Here is a 22,611-nt window from a genome sequence, read left to right on the forward strand (position 1 = left end):
CTTATTTTTCAAGGATTTGGGGATTACAATATTCACTCTCTCTACAACAACTCCTTGTTCACTAATCCCTAAATCGATTTTGATGCTCGTTATTAACTCAGGATTATTTGTTGCTAAGAGGTCAAGTGTGTTTTCACAGCAGTTTACTATTTGTGTAGGCTCATGAACTAACTGCTCGAAATAATTTTCAGAGAATGCGTTTAGCAGAATTTCGGATGATATTTTATGTGTACTTCCGGAATTAAACATGTATTTTCGCCAACATATTGAGGGTAAATTAAAGTCGCCACCAACTGTTATCGTACGAGTCGGGTACGTGAACTTACAGGAAGTATCTACTTCAATTTCGCGACAAGATAAACTAGTTCTAACAGCAACAAACATGCCACCGCCAGCCGTGTTTAGCCTATCCCTTTCGAACACCATTAGGTTCTTCGCAAAAATTTTGGCTGAGCTTATATCTGGCTTTAGCCAACTTTCAGTGCCTATAACTATTTGAGCATCAGGGCTTTCTATTATCACTTGGAGCTCTGATACTTTCCCAACACAGCTACGACAATTTACAACTGTTATACCAATCGTTCCCGTATCTACATTCTTCCTGTGTTCATCCTGCACCCGTTGTGACTGAAGCCCTTCTCTTGTTTTCCCTAGACCCTCTAACCTAAAAAACCGCCCAGTCCATGCCACACAGCCCCTGCTACCCATGTAGCCACCTCCTGCATATAGTGGACACCTGCCCTATTCAGCATAACTCGAAACCTAACCACCCTTTGGCATAAGTCGAGGAATCTGTATCCTACACGGTCGCAGAACCATCTGAGCCTCTGATTCAGACCCTCCACTTGGCTCTGTACCAGAGGTCCACAATCGGTCCTGTTGACTATGCTGCAAATAGTCAGCTCTGCTTTCATTTTGCAAGCAAGACTGGCAGCCTTCACCACTTCTGTTAGCCGCTCAAAACCAGAGAGAATCTCTTGTGATCCAAACTGACACACATCATTGGTACCGACGTGAGCAACCACATGCAGTTGATTGCACCCTGTGCTCTTCATGGCATCCGGGAGGACCCTTTCCATATCTGGACATCTGGAATGACTCCACCCAGTATGCACATGGAGTGCACATTGGTTTTCTTACCGTTCTTGTCAGCCAAGTCCCTAAGGGCCCCATAATGCGCCTAACGTTGGAGCTCCCAACTACTAATAATCCCACCCTCTGCGATTGCCCGCATCTTGCAGGCTGAGTGGTTTGCTCTGAAACAGGACAGGCAACAGCGTCTGGCTCAGCAACAGTGTCAGCCACAAATAGCACCTGGAACCTGTTTGTCAGACAAACCAGGGAGGCCTTATGTTCGGCCGCCTGGGAAGTTTTTCGCCGCCTGCTTCGCCCCGGGGTGACCTCCCACTCGACCACAGGTGAAGTGTCAGCCTCAGTGCGAGCAGTAACTGGGTTGGCCACATGTGAGGACCAACCAGAAGACTCTGACGTGCTGGACTTCCGTTGGATCCCCACAGCCGACCCACAACATTGGTGCCCATCCACTGCAGCCTCAAGCTGTGTAACCGAAGCCATCACAGCCTGAAGCTTAGAGCGAACTGTCACCAACTCGGCTCGCATCGGCACACAACAATCACGGTCCCTGTCCATACTATAGACCATGGAAAACTAAACTATGCAGATAAACAGACTATTGGCATGTGCTGCGCAGCTCTATTCTAGACCCTGACGGACACACATGAACTGTGTCTAGTAATACGTAGATATTCGAAAACCTAACTACCGAAGCACTCAGGCGAAACTAAATAATTTGCCCGTGATTAGGAACTTGTAATATGTCACAAAATCAGTTTACTTTCCAACACAAACGAAAACACGACAACTGTGGCTATTAGATATTAAATTTACGTGCAGAAACTCAAGAAACTAAACTATTAAAGCACACACATGATAGAATAAAATTTGCTCTTGGTTAGGAACTCATAAATGACACAAAAGTGGTTACCTCCATGTTGCTGCGTCTGTCTCGGTCGACTACTGCTGCCTGACTGTCCATAAGCGTTTGGAAGGACTTGCTGGCACTTTAAAATCTATTAAATGACTGTTTAATGGTTCCTTGTTGGTTGAAACTAACATGTCAAAGCAGGTGGCACTTCTCAGGAAATCACACAAATTTGGTGAATATTACATTGTTGTTGAGATGCTCAACTCAACCAAGGGTGTGGTAATGTGCCATGATATCATTGATATGGGCATAGCAGAGCTGAAACAAGAATGGGCATCCCAAGGGATAGTCCATGTAGACCAATGATCATGAAGGAATAATGGAGAAACTGAAAAGACTGCCACTTTCACTGTCTCATTCAATTCTCCAGTGCTGCCTGAAAATATTGTGGCAGGGTCCCTTCAACTTACAGTTAGGCCTTACATATCAAACTCTATGCCCTGTTATAAATGCCAGTGTTTTGACCATACAGCCATGAGTCATGGAGGTGAAGTGACCTGTGGAAAGTGCAGAAAAGGAGCCCATGACGCTGGGACTGACTGCTTGTCTCCAGAGATCTGCATCAACTGCTCTGGGAGCCATCCAGTGTGGAGCCGTGAATGACCTGGTTTTGCTCAGGAATGCAAAATACAGGAAATTAAAGTGATCAACTGGATCCCCTATGCCGAAACCAAAAAAGAATATAAGGTGATGCATCACTGTGTCTTTGCACTTCATATTCTTTTGTGGTGTGGAAATCTGTTCCCAAGATGGACACTTTGAAGCAGACATTGTCCCGTGTGGCTGTTTCCACCTCAAGCACCTGTACTTGCACATGTACATGCCAGGGAAAAGCAAGCAAGGAAGGACAAAGCTATATAGGCAGCAGAAACAGGAAAGATCACAGTGAGCATCCAGAAGGTACAGAGAAAGCAGAATGCTCTCAACACCCCCTTGAAGGGATAGGGCACAGGGAAAGCATCATGCCATTTAGGTCAAAAGCTGTCCTGGGGAGCCGTCAAGACATCATTCTGGCACATCTGATTGACGAGGAGGACATCATGGACTTACGAACTTGGATGTCTCGGGTCCAGGCAGCCGCTCCACTCCCCTTCGTTCTACAAGTACTTCACCTCCCAAGTGCAAATATAGGGGTAAATTAAAACCATACTGATGAAATGGCTCCCATACTACAGTGGAACATGAATGGGTTCAGGAAAACTCGTAGCACAAAAACACATTTTAAAGATATGGACACCCCTGTGCTAAAGGGCTGTACGCTACACTGCAAGGATGACCTGATGGGGAAAGAGCCAAGGGAGGGGTCACTCTCTTTGTCACTAATGTACACCACTCCTCTGCTCTCCCCCTGGCTACTAACCTTTAAACAAGTGCAGTATTTACCTCCGCAAGATGCAATAGACTTTGAGACTCTCACAGATCTTATAGAACAACTCCCATGACCATTTCTCATATTGGGAGACTTCAGTGCCCACCATGTCTTGTGGGGCGTGACCTGTACTTTTCCGTGGGCTTGGGTTTTGAAGAATCTCATGACTTCTCACAAGCTCTGTGTCCTCAACACAGCTACTGCAACTCATTTCTGTGCTGCTCCCGTGTCATTCTCAGCCATTGGCCTCTTTCTGCTCTGCAGCCCTTTCAGACTCAGTTCAGTGGGAGGTCACTGACGACCTTTATTCTAGTAATCACTTCCCACTCCACATTCACTTACTGGATGGAGCGTTCCCTGTAGGAAAGCCACCAAAATGGATTGTCGGCAAGGCTAAATAGACACTGTTCAGCCAGCTCACTGTGTTTGAACACCGTGACAGTGTCCAGGAATGGGAGGACCACACACCACATGAGTGATCCATCATGCCACTAAGCTTTTTTTTTGTCATCAGTCTACTGACTGGTTTGATGTGGCCCGCCACGAATTCCTTTTCTGTGCCAACCTCTTCATCTCGTAGTAGCACTTGCAACCTACGTTCTCAATTATTTGCTTGACGTATTCCAATCTGTCTTCCTCTACAGTTTTTGCTCTCTACAGCTCCCTCTAGTACCATGGAAGTCATTCCCTCATGTCTTAGCAGATGTCCTATCATCCTGTCCCTTCTCCTTATCAGTGTTTTCCACATGTTCCTTTCCCCTCAGATTCTGCGTAGAACCTCCTCATTCCTTACCTTATCAGTCCACCTAATTTTCAACATTCGTCTATAGCACCACATCTCAAATGCTTCGATTCTCTTCTGTTCCGGTTTGCCCATAGTCCATGTTCCACTACCATACAATGCTGTACTCCAGACGTACATCCTCAGAAATTTCTTCCTCAAATTAAGGCCGGTATTTGATATTAGTAGACTTCTCTTGGCCAGAAATGCCTTTTTTGCCATAGCGAGTCTGCTTTTGATGTCCTCCTTGCTCCGTCCGTCATTGGTTATTTTACTGCCTAGGTAGCAGAATTCCTCAACTTCATTGACTTCGTGACCATCAATCCTGATGTTAAGTTTCTCGCTGTTCTCATTTCTACTACTTCTCATTACCTTCGTCTTTCTTCGATTTACTCTCAAACCATACTGTGTACTCATTAGACTGTTCATTCCATTCAGCAGATCATTTAATTCTTCTTCACTTTCACTCAGGATTGCAATGTCATCAGCGAATCGTATCATTGATATCCTTTCACCTTGTATTTTAATTCCACTCCTGAACCTTTCTTTTATTTCCATCATTGCTTCCTCGATGTACAGATTGAAGAGTAGGGGCTAAAGGCTACAGCCTTGTCTTACACCCTTCTTAACGAGCACTTCGTTCTTTATCATCCACTCTTATTATTCCCTCTTGGTTGTTGTACATATTGTATATGACCCGTCTCTCTCCCTATAGCTTACCCCTACTTTTTTCAGAATCTCGAACAGCTTGCACCATTTTATATTGTCAAACGCTTTTTCCAGGTCGACAAATCCTATTAAAGTGTCTTGATTTTTCTTTAGCCTTGCTTCCATTATCAGCCGTAATGTCAGAATTGCCTCTCTCGTCCCTTTACTTTTCCTAAAGCCAAACTGATCGTCACCTAGTGCATTCTCAATTTTCTTTTCCATTCTTCTGTATATTATTCTTGTAAGCAGCTTCGATGCATGAGCTGTTAAGCTGATTGTGCGATAATTCTCGCACTTGTCAGCTCTTGCCGTCTTCGGAATTGTGTGGATGATGCTCTTCCGAAAGTCAGATGGTATATCGCCAGACTCATATATTCTACACACCAACGTGTATAGCCGTTTTGTTGCCACTTCCCCCAATGATTTTAGAAATTCTGATGGAATGTTATCTATCCCTTCTGCCTTATTCGACCGTAAGTCCTCCAAAGCTCTTTTAAATTCCGATTCTAATACTGGATCCCCTATCTCTTCTAAATCGACTCCTGTTTCTTCTTCTATCACATCAGACAAATCTTCACCCTCATAGAGGCTTTCAATGTATTCTTTCCACCTATCTGCTCTCTCCTCTGCATTTAACAGTGGAATTCCCGTTGCACTCTTAATGTTACCACCGTTGCTTTTAATGTCGCCAAAGGTTGTTTTGACTTTCCTGTATGCTGAGTCTGTCCTTCCGACAATCATATCTTTTTCGATGTCTTCATGTTTTTCCTGCAGCCATTTCGTCTTAGCTTCCCTGCACTTCCTATTTATTTCATTCCTCAGCGACTTGTATTTCTGTATTCCTGATTTTCCCGAAACATGTTTGTACTTCCTCCTTTCATCAATCAACTGAAGTATTTCTTCTGTTACCCATGGTTTCTTCGCAGCTACCTTCTTTGTACCTATGTTTTCCTTCCCAACTTCTGTGATGGCCCTTTTTAGAGATGTCCATTCCTCTTCATCTGTACTGCCTACTGCGCTATTCCTTATTGCTGTATCTATAGCGTTAGAGAACTTCAAACGTATCTCGTCATTCCTTAGTACTTCCGTATCCCACTTCTTTGCGTATTGATTCTTCCTGACTAATGTCTTGAACTTCAGTCTACTCTTCATCACTACTATATTGTGATCTGAGTCTATATCTGCTCCTGGGTATGCCTTACAATCCAGTATCTCATTTCGGAATCTCTGTCTGACCATGATTTAATCTAATTGAAATCTTCCCGTATCTCCCGGCCTTTTTCAAGCATACCTCCTCCTCTTGTGATTCTTGAACAGGGTATTCACTATTACTAGCTGAAACTTGTTACAGAACTCAATTAGTCTTTCTCCTCTTTCATTCCTTGTCCCAAGCCCATATTCTCGTGTAACCTTTTCTTCTACTCCTTCCCCTACAACTGCATTCCAGTCGCCCATGACTATTAGATTTTCGTCCCCCTTTACATACTGCATTACCCTTTCAATATCCTCATACACTTTCTCTATCTGTTCATCTTCAGCTTGCGACGTCGGCATGTATACCTGAACTACGGTTGTCGGTGTTGGTCTGCTGTCGATTCTGATTAGAACAACCCGGTCACTGAACTGTTCACAGGAACACACCCTCTGCCCTACCTTCCTATTCATAATGAATCCTACACCTGTTATACCATTTTCTGCTGCTGTTGATATTACCCGATACTCATCTGACCAGAAATCCTTGTCTTCCTTCCACTTCACTTCACTTCACTGACCCCTACTATATCTAGATTGAGCCTTTGCATTTCCCTTTTCAGATTTTCTAGTTTCCCTACCACGTTCAAGCTTCTGACATTCCACGCCCCAACTCGTAGAACGTTATCCTTTCATTGATTATTCAATCTTTTTCTCATGGAAACCTCCCCCTTGGCAGTCCCCTCCCGGAGATCCGAATGGGGGACTATTCCGGAATCTTTTGCCAATGGAGAGATCATCATGACATTTCTTCAATTACAGGCCACATGTCCTGTGGATACACGTTACGTGTCTTTAATTCAGTGGTTTCCATTGCCTTCTGCATCCTCATGTTGTTGATCATTGCTGATTCTTCGGCCTTTAGGGGCAATTTCCCACCCCTAGGACAAGAGAGTGCCCTGAACCTCTATCCGCTCCTCCGCCCTCTTTGACAAGGCCGTTGGCAGAATGAGGCTGACTTCTTATGCCGGAAGTCTTCAGCCGCCAATGCTGATTATTTATCAAAATTTAGGCAGTGGCGGGGATCGAACCCGGGACCGAAGACGTTTTGATTATGAATCAAAGACGCTACCCCTAGACCACGGGTACTGCTCTAAGCTATCAATGCCAAAGTCCTCAGGTCATCTTTGGAGGTGACCTGTACCAAGATGGACAGATGAGTGTCATTCAGCAATCCAGGCCAGGCATGCGGATCTTCAATGGTTTAAATGCCACCTGACAGCAGACAACCTCATCGCCTTCCGAGACGCAAGAACCAAGGCTCAATGGGTAATTAAGGATAGCAAGAAAAGGTCATTGCCAGCTTTCCTGGACCCAATCAATCATTCCACCTGTTCTACAAAAGTAATGGAAGCCATCCGGAGGATTTCTGGTAAACACGGGCATGTACCAAAAGCTGCAGCCCTGAAACATGGATTTCCCCAAACAGCTAGAAATGTAGCTTAGATGCTGGCTGATCATTTTGCAAAACTTACAGCCAATGCAAGCCAAGATCCGGTGTTTTGTCGCTACCGTGCGACTGTAGAGAGGGGCAAGTTGGACTTCAGATCTGATGGTTCTGAGGCCTACAACTCCCCTTTCTCCATGTGGGAGCTGGAATTGGCACTGTCTGAGACTCATGACACTACACCCAGTCACAACCAAATCCAGTACTACATGTTTCGACATTTTCCAGCAGCATCGAAGGAAATCTCATTGATCCATTATGGATCATGGGACGACGGCTGGCATGAACTTCTTGTTGCAACAATTTACCAACAGCCGTATGTATTGTAGAAATTTATTTTATTTTATGAATTCTATGTGCTACCAGTTTCGCCATTACATTGATGCATTCTTCAGGCCCCACTCATCGTAGACATAAAATCGCTGTACACGGAAGGAGCCATATAACTGCAACAGCTCTTGGTGGTCAGGCGACACAGACTTACGTGGTTTGAAACTGCCTCAGTCTTATATGGCACACAGGCATCTTTCCCAATTCGTGGAGGAAGTCAATTCTGATACCTGTCCTCAAACTAGGAAAGGACTGCATGTGTCCCATTAGGTGCAGGTGTTTTGCCTTAACAAGCTGTGTAGGAAAAATGCTGGTGTGAATGTTTAACCATCTCCTGGTCTGGTTGTTTGAGACCAGGCAACTCCGTTGCCACTCTCAGTGTGGCCTCTGGGGATTTTGGTCCACTGTCAGAAACCTGACCTGCTAGAGGTGGCTGTTCAACAGGCTTGCATATGTAAATGTCAGTGTATCGGCATATTCTTCAATATCAGTAAGGCATACAATACTATTTGGAGGCAGAGTATTCTTGCATAACTGCATCAACAGGGCTTCCGAGGCCAGCGCTGCATGTTCTTACGGTTTTTCCTGTCTCAGCAGTTTTTGAGGACCCGAATTGGTGACATAGTGTCAGACTGTTTTGAGCAGGAGAATGGCATCCCTCAGGGCAGTGTTATAAGTGTAACTTTCTTCGCCATAGCCATTAACAGTATCATGTCTATGGTAAGGAGTCCCATACAGTGCTCCTTATTTGTGGACATTTTGCTGTTTTCTGTTCCCCCTCCAGTGTTGCAACAGTGTGCTGTCAGTTACAACTTAAATTGCGGAGGTTAGTGGAGTAAGGAACAATGACGCATTTTTAGTTCTCTGCAGAGAAGTATGTGTGTGTTCATTTTAATCCTTCTCGTTGTATTTTTAATGTACCTGCCTTGCATATGAGGGACACTACGCGACATTTTAGAGACTGAGTGAGGCTTCTGGTGCTCAGTTTTTACTCCAAATTGTCGTGGTTGCCACACCTGATAGACCTGAACACCAGAACCCTCAAGGCACTGAACATAATAAATCACCTCAGCCACATGTCTTGGGGAGTGGACAGGTCACATCTGCTTCAGTTTTATAGGGCTTTCGTGCATTCGCAACTAGATTATGGACGCAATGATTGTGGATCGGCGAGGTCTTCTTATTTGATGATTGTTGGCACTGTCCACTATGGGAGAATTAGGCTGGCCATGGGTGCTTATAGGACAGTGCCCCAAACCCAGCGTCTGTCCTGAGGCTGTGAGCCATGACTTACAGTTGGACAGAAACTCCTCGTAGTGAGTTCCTCACAGCATTGAATTCACCCACATTCCATTCTGTTGCTCGTCACTCTGTGGAATGCCTTTTCTCCCACTGTCCATGAGCAACAGTGTCATTTGGGATCCATGTGTGACATTTACTGGAGTCAGTTGGAGTGGAGCAGATCCAACCTGAAATACAGGGTTTTAACTGACAGCCACCCTGGTTGCTGCAGAGGCCCATGGTCATTTAAATTTAGTGCAGTCCAGGTGAGACGCTCCTGCTTCTGTGTTTAATGTGTATCTTGCTGACATTTTGTATGAGCATCATAGCTGTGTAGCTGTCTTTACAGGTGGTTCTAAATAGGGGAACTACACTATGTGATCTAAAGTATCCGGACACCTCCCCAAAAACATATGATTTCATATTAGGTGCATTGTGCTGCCCCCTACTGCCAGGTACTCCATATCAGCGACCTCAGCAGTCATTAGACATCGTGAGAGGGCAGAATGGAGCACTCTGCAGAACTCGCGGACTTCGAATGTGGTCAGGTGGTTGGGTGTCACTTGTGTCATACGTCTGCATGTGAAATTTCCACACTTGTAAACATCCCTAGGTCCACTGTTTCCAATGTGATAATGAAGTGGAAATGTGAAGGGACATGTACAGCACAAAAGCGTACAGATCGACCTTGTCTGTTGATTGGCAGAGACTGCTGACAATTAAAGAGGGTCGCAGTGTGTAATAGGCAGACATCTATCCAGATCATCATACAGGAATTCCAAACTACATCAGGGTACTGTGAAGTTAGGCGGGGGGGGGGGGGGATGTAAGAACTTGGATTTCATGGTCAAGCAGCTGCTCACAAGCCACACATCAAGCCAGTAAACGCCCAACGATGCCTCGCTTGGTGTAAGGAGTGTAAACAGTGCAAAAACATTGTGTGGAGTGACAAATCATGATACACAATGTGGCGATCTGATGACAGGGTGTGGGTATGGTGAATGCCTGGTGATCATCATCTACCAGCATATGTAGTACCAACAGTAAAATTCGGAGGCGGTGGTGTCATGGTGTGGCCATGTTTTTTATTGAGGGGGCTTGCACCCCTTGTTGTTTTGCATGGCACTATCACAGCACAGGCCTACATTGATGTTTTAAGCACCTTCTTACTTTCCACTGTTGAAGAGCAGTTCAGGGATGGCGATTGCATCTTTCAGCATGATCGAGCACCTGTTCATAATGTACAGCCGGTGACCGAGTGGTTACACAACAATAACATCCCTGTAATGGACTGACCTGCATAGAGTCCTGACCTGAATCCTGTAGAAGATCTTCAGGATGTTTTGGAATGCCGACTTTGTGTCAAGCCTCACTGAACGACTTCGATACTCCTTCTCAGTGCAGCACTTCATGAAGAATGGGCTGCCGTTCCCCAAGGAACCTTCCAGCACCTGATTGAACGTATACCTGTGAGGGTGGAAGCTGTCATCAAGGCTAAGCGTAGGCCAACACCATATTGAATTCCAGCATTACCGATGGAGGGTGCCACGAACTTGTAAGTCATTTTCAGCCAGGTGTCCAGACACTTTTGATCACATAGTGTATGTTGGTTGCTCTGTTTTCCAGGATCATGTCGTCGAGGTCCGACTGCCTCAAGACTGTACTGTCTTTGATGCAGAATTATATGTGATCTTACAGGCACTGGTGCAGACGAGACATTCTTCCAGTAATAAATTTCTTGTCTGTCCTGATTCTTGGAGTGCTCTTCACTCCCCACGATGCTTGTACCCAGCAGATAAAGTTGTCCAGAACATCCAGGATGCTCTCCTCCAACTACAACTGGGGAAGGAGGTATGTTTCTGCTGGGTACCAGGGCTCATGGGTATTGTGGGGAACAAAAGGGAGGATCTAGCAGCCAAGGGGGATTGTCATGTTCCTCAGTTATTTCAGTGTGTTATCCCCCTGCATGCTGTAGCCTCACTGTTGAGGCCCAGAGTCTTGCATCAGTGGGAGAATGAGTGGCTGGAAGTGACTGATGATAAGCTCCATCTAGTAAAGCCCACAATTTGGTTGAGGCATATTTCCTTCCAACCAGGTAAATGGACGAGGTCCTCTTTGCTCGTCTTCACATAGGCCACAGCCCTATGACGCATGGCTTCTTGTTCTGGTGAGAGGACCCTCCAATGTGTGGTGCTTGTGATATACAGATCACTGTATGCCACATTCTATTGGACTGTGTTTTATTTTCCGACTAGTGGTCCGCCGGTGATTTGGCAACAGATGCCCTGTATTTTAGGTAATGTTCAAATAAGTGGTTAGAACTGTAAAGTTTTCTGAGAATTGTCCAATATTTTTTCCAAAATTTTTGGTAGATGGTTATAATGTGTTAAGAGGCTGACTGGCTCACCCGTATTTTGTGTAAGAGATCAGCCAGTGACATTTTTCTGTGCTCTCCTTTTAGCTCCTTTGTAATTTTACTTGTGTCTTAGACTCCTGTATAGCATATGAAGATGGTTTGAAAAGTTCTCAGAATGGAATAGAAAAAAGTACTTACGTCACTGAAACTTTTTTATTTTTCAATGAAGTCTCCTTGTAGATTAATGCACTTGGTCTACCGATGTTCCAGTGCCTTGATCCCATCTCGAAAATGAGTTTCCTCTTGGCCTGCAAAATAGTTGTCAACTCTGGCTATCAATTCTGCGTTTGAAGTGAATCTTCATCCAGCAAGAAAAATTATCTGTTTTGGGAAGAGATGGAAGTCTGACAGAGCCATATCAGGTGAATAAGGCGGGTGTGACAGCAATTCATCCCTTAGTTCGTGTAATTTTTCCGTTGTGACGGCACAAGTGTACGGGCGCGCATTGTCTTGATGGAAGATGACTTTCTTCCTTGCTAAACCTTGCCTTTTTGTGCGTATCTTTTGTTGCAATTTTTCCAGGAGGTTGGCATAGTGTTCTCCAGTAATTGTTTGCCCAGTGGGGAGATAATCTGCAAACAGAATCCCTTTTGCATCCCATAACACTGGTGCCATGACCTTTCCCACCAAAGGAATTGTCTTTGCTTTCTTTGGTAGTGGGGACTCAGCATGTTTCCACTGCTTTGACTATTGTTTTGTCCATGGGGTATAGTAGTGCACCCTAGTTTCATCTGTAGTCACAAAAGAGTGCAAAAGATCTTATTCGTTTCTCCTAAAACGGGCCAAATATTGTTCCGATATGTCCATTCTCATGTGTTTTTGATCCAGTGTCAAGAGTCGCAGCACCCATCTTGCAGATAATTTTATCATTTCTAATTATTCAGTTAAAATGTGATATACCCTTTCAGATGACATCTGGCTGGTGTAAGCAATTTCACACACTTTCAGTCGGTGATCCTCCATGACCAATTTGTGCACTTTTGCAATGATTTCTGAAGTAGTGACATATCTTGGCCGACCACTGCGCAGATCATCATCTAAGCTCTCCTGACCAAATTTAAATTCATTTGTCCACTTGGCAACAGTTGAATATGATGGAGCAGAGTCCCCAAGTGTATTCTAGAAATCGGTATGAATGTCCTTTGCTTTCATATCTTTCTTTATGACGTACACAATCACTGCTCAAATCTCAATGTTTTCCATCTTCACAAATGATAATGCGGGAACAACAACAGAGCAAGTCACCACCACAGCTCTCTTCCAAGAGCATTGTCGTGGCATGTGTTTACAGGCAACAGTCCAATGAATATCACGTGAACAACTCATTGCTCTAGCACTGACCTCTCTTGTAGTGATTCCGAGAACTTTTCAAACCACTGTCGTATTTTATTCTTTCCCGTTGTCATAGCATATATGATAACATTTCAGTAATTTTATCCACATTTGTTTCTTTTAATGTGTGTAAGGACACTGAAAGCCTCACCATTGAGTGCCCATAAGCACCAAGCATGCACGCACACACACACACACACACACACACACACACACACACACACACACACACACACACGTTTGTTTGTTGTTGGTTTGTTTCAAATCCATAGCTCCTGCGCATGGATTCTCTTCAGAGTCCACATGTGTGGACTGGTGTTTTGTGGCAGACTTTTGGATAAAGGTCCCGTACTTCTGTGAAAAGAATGGGAGAACTGTTACACTTGCTTCTTGTTAGTACAGGGATGTTTTACAGAACTTCTAATACCCTAAGTATATTGTCATGAAAATTCTCATCAGAGATTATGGTTTGAGGAATATGATGATGATACACCGGATGTTGCCAATGTGTCCCTGGAGGTGATTCCAGAGCATGCAATTTCTAGAACAGAGGAAATTCAGTGTCCAGCACATTTACCCAGTGTAAATGTATATGAGATAAAAAAAAAACCTATCTGTATCTTCTGTAACTACCTTTTGTATGTTTTAATAGGCTCCCTACTTACCATGGGTACTCCTTGGCTTCTCAGTACTGCTGGGAAACTCCGTTTGGTTGGACATAGTAGGGATGGCTGTTGGGCATATGTACTACTTCATTGAGGATGTCTTCCCAAATCAGCAAGGTGGATTCCGCCTGCTCTCCACACCACAGTTGCTGTAAGTATTACTTTTTCTGTTAACCTCAGAGAATAGAATGGACAAATATGCACATGATCATTATTCATTGAATACAGTTAAATTTAACAATAAAAAATATACAAAATTTTGTATATCATTTCTATGTCAGTGCCAATTGCACAGTTTTTACAGTATGACTATTTTTATTTCCCTGAAGCTTCAGACCTAAAAACAAAGTAAAACTATATATGTACTATCTATTATTTTACAAAAACTAGGCATTTATAGTACATAACTATTGAATTTATTTATGTAATTGTATCAGCTACCTGTCATATCTGTATTAGAATCAAACACCAGAGTATTGTGGTATGTAACAGTGGTCTATGTTTTAACGAGGTGAGTAGTGGTGGAAGGGGAGAGGGGGAAGAGGGGAAAATGAGACCAAAAGTGGGGTGAAAGGAATTGGGAGAGAGAAAAGAAGACAGGGAGGGGAACTGGAAGGGACATCATGAGCATATAATGGATTTACATTTTCTAAAACATTATAGTAACTTGTGTAAATAGAGAGGTTCTTACATTAAAGCTATAAAAAGGTAAAATTATACAAAAATTATCTTTAAGATATTAAAAAGTTAAAACATTGGAAGTGTGAAACTATAAAAGATATAAAACAATAAAATTATGAACATTAAACTATGTGAAACAATTAAACTTATGGGGAACAGGATGTGACAGTTATAGTTAATTGCATATGCTTTTGCTGGTTGGCATTTTATAGCATAGAGACTTTACAGTGTGAATGGAAGCTAGTCTGCACACCAACTTTTTCTACGATGGAGCATGAGCCAATGTGTCACTGTTGTCTCCTTTTGGTGAGTGAGAATGCTGCTGCTTAAACAGGTATTTGTCAAGGCGGATGAGTGGAAGAGGCCTTCAATAAAATCAATCTACTGGTTTAATGTATTACCAGACTCTTGTAAATCGTGCAAAAATCTCAGTTTCTTCCAACATTGTCAAGAGGTGTCCCTTGGCATTGTGCAGTACTTTGAAATGCATTTCAATGACTCCAACAGAGTACTTTGATACTAGAAGATATTCACTAAATACTGCTTTATTATTGCATCCTCAGCATCCTTTTGTATGCATCGGAAACATGGACAACCTATGCCTAACAAGAACGTCGCCTTAATGCTTTCCACATGCGGTGCCTGAGATCCATCCTCGGAGTAATGTGGAAGGACCGAGTGCCAACGAAGCAGTGATATCTAAAACAAACTGCAACAGTATTTCAGCTATCTTGAAGCAGAGACGACTCCGCTGGCTGGGACACGTCCACCGTATGGATCCTGACAGATTACCACGTGAGGTGATGCTTGTAGAGATCTCTGTAGCCAAAAGACCTGTAGGACGTCCTGTATTGAGGTTCAAGGACTCCTGTAAACGAGATATGGAGAGCTTTGGAATCGACACAAACAGATGGGGGTCACGGGCTAGCATGAGACCAGAGTGGCGTGATGATATATCATCTGGAATGTCGAAGCATGATGAAGGCTTGTTAGACAGATTAAGGCAGAAAAAGCTTCACAATGCTACCACTGCTCCTGCCTCAGCAGCCAGATACACTTGTGACAATTGCGGCAAGAGATGCCGTGCTGCCATTGGCTTGACAAGTCATATGAAAAAATGCGACCCATAAACACACAGACACTGCAACAATCATTTACCAAGATGTCGTGGCCAATATATATATTGTGTATTGATGCATAGTCTTTGAAATGTATTTTAAGCATTCTGCTGATTTGACCTATGTAGGCTTTTGGACAGTTTTCTTACTTCAGTCAATACTGATGTGCTGCCATGAATTTTGAGGCTTTTTTTATTCATACATTGCTTCAGCCTGAAGTGATGAATGTCATTAGTCGTAAACCTTGTGTGCAATTTGGCACTACAAATGTCTCTAGCAGTTTCTTCCGACACCCTGACTCATGGAAGTGTGTGCCATTTTCTTGTCTTCTTATTATGCTATTAGTGTACTGCAATTACTCATATGTTGTTCTTGCCATATAATTTTCTGTAGCAACTTTGTTGCTGTTGAAACCACATACTCAAAGAACATTGCAACTTGTTTCATAATAGTGATTTCTCTGTTCCTCTCTCTCTTGCTCACTTAATGGCAGTTTTACTATCCTATTAATCATAGATCAAAAATGTGGCACTGGCACTCTATCAGGGTACAAAGACTTTGATTCAGTAGTAATGGCTATGTAAGTAGACTTTCTGTACATGCTAAAATGGTGTTTGCCCACCTTGAGATAATTGCTAGCTTCTTTATCTTTATGCTGAACTGTAAATTTAATCTTTGGACGAATAGCACTCATTCTCACTAATATCTCATTAACATCACTTTGGTCTACTTTAATTAACAAAATTGCATCAACTACATAGAGATTATGAGAGGAGCGATCAAAAAGTTTCCGTTGACTCACTGTGGGTATATAAGCACTGCCATGCTGGCAAGGGATTAGTGTGGCATTTGTGTCTTTCTGACGTGTGTGGTAAATGTAGAAACATGAACTATGGCAACATAATACCAAATGCATCCAAACAGGTCCAATATTCCTTGAGCACATTGTTTCATGTGACAAAAGCTGGTGCCACCACTGGGAACTGGAGTCCAAAGCATTGATGATGCCTTAGTGTCATCCACGGTCCTCTCATTCCAAGCAGTTAACGAGTCAGCTATCTGCTGGAAAGGTGATGCTGACCATCTTTTTTGATCAATACGGCTTATTGATTTCAAGGAACCTCGTGTCTCCATCTCTTGGGAACAATATTGTTTGAACACTGGAGAAAATGTGATGTGCAGTTAAGGCAAAAAGTGTGGGGAAACTGCGACAAGGGGTGCTGCTCCTTAATGATAACACATGTCCCCATATCCCAAATGTTGTTATGCACAAGTTATGCCAAGTTAATTGAGTGACCCACGAGCGCCCTTCTTACAGTCCTGCTCCCTCCCCATGTGATTATCACACCCTCGGTCCCTTAAAAAAGGCCTCAAATGGTCGATGATTCCTGTTGGACTAGGATGTGCAGCAGGCAGTTACAATTTTTTTTTTACACAGCTGGGCATGGTGTTTTACCAAAAGGGTATCTTCAACCTGGTGCATCATCAGGACGATTTTGCATTCTGGACTGTACAGCCTTCTAACAGAAACTTATAATAGAGGATTTTGCTGGATTTTGCATAGTTGTTCATTATTAATTAGAGAAAACTCGGCCATAATCGTGGCTAGGGGATTTCCCATGGCTAGCCCATTTGGTCCATGATATATCCTGCATTACAAGTGAAATAGTTGTAGAAGTTCCATTAATTCTATTTCTTCTGTAGCCATTTTTTGTGATTTGTTAGATTGTTCTTAATTATTTTCAATGTCTTGCAAACAGATATGTTAGTGTATAAATTCGCCATGTCTAGGGAAGCAAAAATGTTATCAAATGGTTGGAGGGTATCCTCAACTTCATTCACAAACTCATATGTATTTTTATGCTATACTGTTCTAGCATTTGAAACCTTTTTGTTAGTGAAGCATGTATTGAGCAGGTTGTCTACAGGTCATGAAAGTAATGAAAGAGAATAGGTGATATGAAAGTAATTAAAAGGTAATGAAATTGAGTGGTTGGTCATGAATTTTGTGTGTGTGTGTGTGTGTTTGTGTGTCAGGTGTGGTTCTATCCATCTGTGCAAGCCATGTAAGGAGAGTCTCTGCTAACTGTAGTTTGCAACCGTGGAAGAAAGGTGCATATGGAGAAATTTGAGGGCATGGCTTTGTTGAGCTTTATTCAGAAATGATTTGCATGGCTATTTTGCAAAGTCTGTATCGAAAAATTGCTTGGAAGTCATTTGAAAGTAAAGATAGTTGAAGGTGGCTCATGTTTATCACCTAAAGTAATGCAGAGCTCCATTTTGAGAAATTCTTGTGTGACAATTCCATTGAAAGAATTTGTGTCAAAATATCATTTAACACCATCAACAGCTGAGGTAGTGAAGAGAGAATACTGCAAAATTTGTGAATATTCTGATAAATCACTGAAACAAATCAACCATAAGAAGGACAAGCTGATCACTTTCTGATGAATTTAGTGTAAAATATGAACCATAATTTCACCAAGTTTGTGCTGAAATGTTATGTATGTTTCATGGAAATGCTGTTGTTGAAAGAGGCTTTTCTGTTAACAAAGAAGTTTTAGTTGAAAACTTACAAGGTACCTCTTGAGTAAAAGTCGCAAGTTCGTTCTTTAGTAAAGCTCATTTGAAAGTGTCGTGTTAGCAACTATGACAGGAAAAATATTAGCTGCTAATGACTCACTGTGTGCATCAGGAGGATGACAGAAAATGAGTGTCTGGGAGGTGCAAAGATCAACTTCCTATGAGATGTATGTATTACACTTCACAAAATGAACATCGTCAACATTCAAGAAACATTAAAAAAAAAATTCCCTTGCACCTTGAACACCGAATGAAAAATGGCATGCCACAGTGATCACAGAGGTTCACGCCATCAAGAGTGAAGGTGGACTCCTCGGGAGTTGCAAAGCATGCAGGGCGTTCAGCTAGGTATCCACTCTTGAAGAATGCATGTAGAATCATAGTGGTGTAACAGAGTGATGAGAACTGATGGAATGTGATGGTATGCAACCGAATGCAGACAGTCTGTAATGGAGCTTATCATGAAACTGGCTATTCTTTGACAAAATAATTTAATTGGATAAATGAAAAATCTACTAACCAGGCGGTGGCAGAACACACACATAAATGAAGGTTGTAATTAGGCAAGCATTTGGAGCCAGTGGCTCCTTTTTCAGGCAAAAGGGTTGAAGGGGAAGGCAGAGGGGTGAAGGAAAAGGACTGGAGAGGTCTAGAAAAAGGGGTAGATTTCGGGAAAGTCAACCAGAACTTTGGGTCAGGGGAGACTTACTGCACGGGATGAGATGGAAAGCTGTCCTTTGAGGTATAGCTGCAGATAGTGCAATAATATGTTTTGTACACATTGAAAAAACAAGCATCCAGAGGCTGAATTTGTTGAGTGATTCCAGGTGGTATGAATTGAAATGTCACACTCTTTTTGGGAAGGATAGCTGGTTATAAAGGATGATTTTTATCTGCAAGCCAGGAATCAAGCAAAAGCAAGTTATTTTGACCAACTGTCAAAAGCAAAAGCAGTGCTCATACCATAGTTGTAATTCTCTTACGCTCGTTTTCTTACTATTGTTTGCAGTGATGTAAATATTCTCTACTGCCCTTGCAAGAATGCGTGTGTATGTGCGCACACACACACACACACACACACACACACACACACACACACACACACACACACAAGGAAGATTTCTAGGGGGCAGAGTAGCTACAACTTGTCACCACACAATAAAAAAAAATTCCAGCCAATTTACCATCCAGATTAACAGGCAGCATAATTGTATACAAATCTGTTAAGGCAGTGATGTTAGCTGACCTCAATAAAAGTCTCTTGGTACCTGTAGTTTCCAGAGTTTCTTTCATTTGCATTTCCTCTTCAAATCCCAGTTGGTCGGTCACTGAACGATGGGATAAGTTTGTTTATCTCATCCACAAATTTTTGGGCACATTCTGCAGTTCACTGTTCTTTGTTCAAGTACATAGTAGGTTAGTGTCGTGCACATCCTGTAAACTGTATCGAGCATCCTTGATGTGCGCAAACACCAGTTTTTGTAACAAGTGCGCCTTGTTCTCTCTTGAATATTAGTAATTTTTCTTATGTACTACACAGTAATATTGTACGTACTTATTTGAAATATGATCTTCCATGTACGTTCCTTGGACAATGATTGTCCTTATTAAGTTTCACTGGAGATGGGATTTATGGTTCCCTGTCTGACAAAGATGATGAACTACAAGGCTCAATACCTGTTTCAGTATATTTTTTCACTTGTTAAGCATGTATCATCATAATTATACTCCTGATTTACATTATCCACACAGTTGAGCATGTACGACACCACATATTCCATTGACTCACTTTGGAGAAACACTAATTTTTCATCTGCCTTTTCTTTCTGACTCTGCAAAATTCCTTGGTTTTCTTTCTGAAGAAATGTCAACTTTGGCAACTATTGTTGTAGATATAATACAGTGTTTGCATTGTTTATCATTGTCATTGCTCTGCTTTGTATCAGCACCACTAGCACTGTTGCACCATTGTGATTCACTCATCAGCTAACCAGTTCAGCTATGCTTCATAGTCTCGTGCTGTGCTCACCATTGGATACCTTCAATCCTGCCCCCCTGTTGCCATTAGTAGCCAATATTCTTGTTGCATGGTAGACAGTATGTGGGATGTCAGTTGCTGTAAACAACATTGGCCTTTTGCGACCGCACTCTCAAGTGGTTTCTTGTTAGAAGAAGATGTGATTGTTGCAGAAAGAATAGGTAATTTACTTAGTAGTGGGAAACAACCGAATGTGGACATTACAGAATCAATGGTGCTTCATCAAAAAGACTAAAAGCCTTAAAAAAGAAAAAAAAAACTGATGAAAATGAAGTGGCCAATTTTAAAAGAAGTACAGTTCAAGAAATAAGAGCTCATATAAAAAAAAAAATTACTATAGAAAAGGCAAAGGAAGAAGCCGAAGTTTTATGTGTTGAAATTTCAAGTTCACTTAAGAAATTTAAAACACTGGAGCTTTTATTGTGAAGTTTAACATTTGACATAAATGTTGTACCTTCATAATTGTTATAATGTCTTAAGAAAATTGTAAGTTTCCACAATGTTACTATGTCAAAACAATTCGTATTTTAACTGATGTGGTGATAAATGTATCTGAAATGTCATATGTGAGAGTTTAATGTTTTTATAGTATATACTACAAGTCATAGATAGTTACCTTATTCATGCTGACATACAGTTTAAATGATATAAGAATTATTACACTCAGCTTTCATTTCATTTCAACCAGCTTTAATGTTCATAAAAAGGTGTTTTTGTCATTATACTACTCACATTTTTGAGAGGTCATGAATCTAACTGAAGAGATCATGAAAAAGTATTAAAAGGTCATGCATTTGATCCAATGAAAATCTATAAATGCCCCGTTGGAGCATTAGGACTCTGTCTCATGTCAGACATAAGCCTAATGAATTTATCTTTTTTGCGAAGCTTTACCTGTGTGGGCTCATCAGGGATTTGTGGATTCATGATTATATGATGCTTTTCTTCATCAGAATATTTGAGGGTCCCCCCCCCCCCCCCTTGAGCTACTGTGTTAGTTCAGTTTTCAGAGAAAAATGTTTCAGTTTTATTTACAGAATCTCCATCATCAATAAAACTACAGTGTTACCTTTTTCTGCCCTGGTCATTAACAATTTATGACTCTTTTAACTTTTTGTTTAAATTATACGTAATCCTAATTTCATTATGATGATTACTTTTGTACTGCAATGTTTTGGTGACTTTGATTCTGATGTCATTCTGTGTATATCAGTGAGAAGTTTTGCTACATCACTTCCATAATTGATATTTACTACAATTATCTGTCTTACAGTCCTAACATTGCTTTGGGATTACAGCTTAATCCTTTTGATAGGAGAGATTTCTCTGTAAGAGGAATATTCGTGAGATTAATGAGTTTGTCAAAGAACTCATATCTTTAAGGGAGGGGTAATATTTTCATGTTTTCTTCCAGCTGCCATACATAATATTTTCTTATTATGTCTTGTAATTATTTTTGTTCTTTCGCTGTCCACTTTGTTGTTAATAAATACACAAAAGTTGTCAAACTGTACAGAAGGTAATATTTTAGCTGCCTCTAAGTGCACTATGTAAAAATCATCATTTAGTATTTCCATGTTCTTGTAAGCATCCCAGAGTTCTGCTTTTACCCACATAATTTCACTTTTCTTCTGTATTGCACAAGCTTTTTCTTTCTTACTCCTGATTTTAACTTCTACATAGTTTGAAATTATATTCTGCGATAGCATTTCTTGTTAAGGAATAGGGTTTAAGACTAATGACCCTCTTCGCTTCAGACATGAATAAAAAAACTTCAAAATTCACTGCAGCAAGTGTGTATAAACTGTCCAAAAGCTTACGTAGGTCGCACAGGCAACATGTATGAAAAATGTTTCAAAGAGCATACTTCAATACACAATAACGTCTTACAACTAGTGAAACTTATTTGGAAGCATGGGGTGGCCCAAGAAAACGGTAAATTTTAAAGTTAGTGTTGTCAATACTGTACTGTCCACAATTGTTCGGAACTGATGTGCAGTAGTTGTGAACACATTGTCATTTAGTAATTGCACAGCATTGGAGTTGTGCAGAACATGATATCACTGCAAAAGCATTTTACAATTGGGGTCATAATGTGACTGCTGCAAAAAGGGTATATCGACATTCATTACCAGATAGGACATCATGAATGTGTCTCATCTGCTTATACAATTAAAATGTGGGCATGTAATTTTGAAAAAAAAAAAAAATAAATAAATTACCTTGGAAAAGCAACCTCCAGATGATGCTTGAATGGTACACATCCCATTGCTGCCCTAGATTATTGAAGTAGAGCACTCACCATTCCATTGAATGACATAAATTTGTGCTAGAGATTGGGTGATGAAGTGTACGAAGAATGCTGCTGAGATTAAAGTTTCACTTCTATAATTTACAGATTATGCAGCAGTTAAATCTATGAGACCCTGCGTTGCATAGGGAGTTTAGTGAATAGGTTTTGGCTAAAATCAGCTACGGTGTCAATTTTTGTAACAACATTTTGCTGTCAGACTTGCACCTTAACGGCTACATTAAAGAATAAAATTTCCATGACTGGCCACAGGAAAATCCTTGAAAGTTTCATAAGCATCCATTACATAGTGTCT

At 41.6% G+C, this 22,611-nt stretch overlaps 1 protein-coding gene across 1 annotated transcript in view; it reads left to right on the forward strand.

Annotated features, from left to right (window-relative positions):
* The window catches only part of LOC126124775 (derlin-2-like), an 83,246-nt gene that overhangs the window by 34,607 nt on the left and 26,028 nt on the right, over positions 1 to 22,611 (forward strand). The window contains exon 5 of the mRNA XM_049915120.1: positions 13,573 to 13,736. Within this exon, the coding sequence (XP_049771077.1) occupies positions 13,573 to 13,736 (164 nt within the window). The remainder of the gene's footprint in view (positions 1 to 13,572; positions 13,737 to 22,611) is intronic.

This window comes from Schistocerca cancellata, unplaced genomic scaffold (assembly GCF_023864275.1).
Source record: "Schistocerca cancellata isolate TAMUIC-IGC-003103 unplaced genomic scaffold, iqSchCanc2.1 HiC_scaffold_426, whole genome shotgun sequence".
In the NCBI taxonomy this organism is placed as follows: Eukaryota; Metazoa; Arthropoda; class Insecta; order Orthoptera; family Acrididae; genus Schistocerca; species Schistocerca cancellata.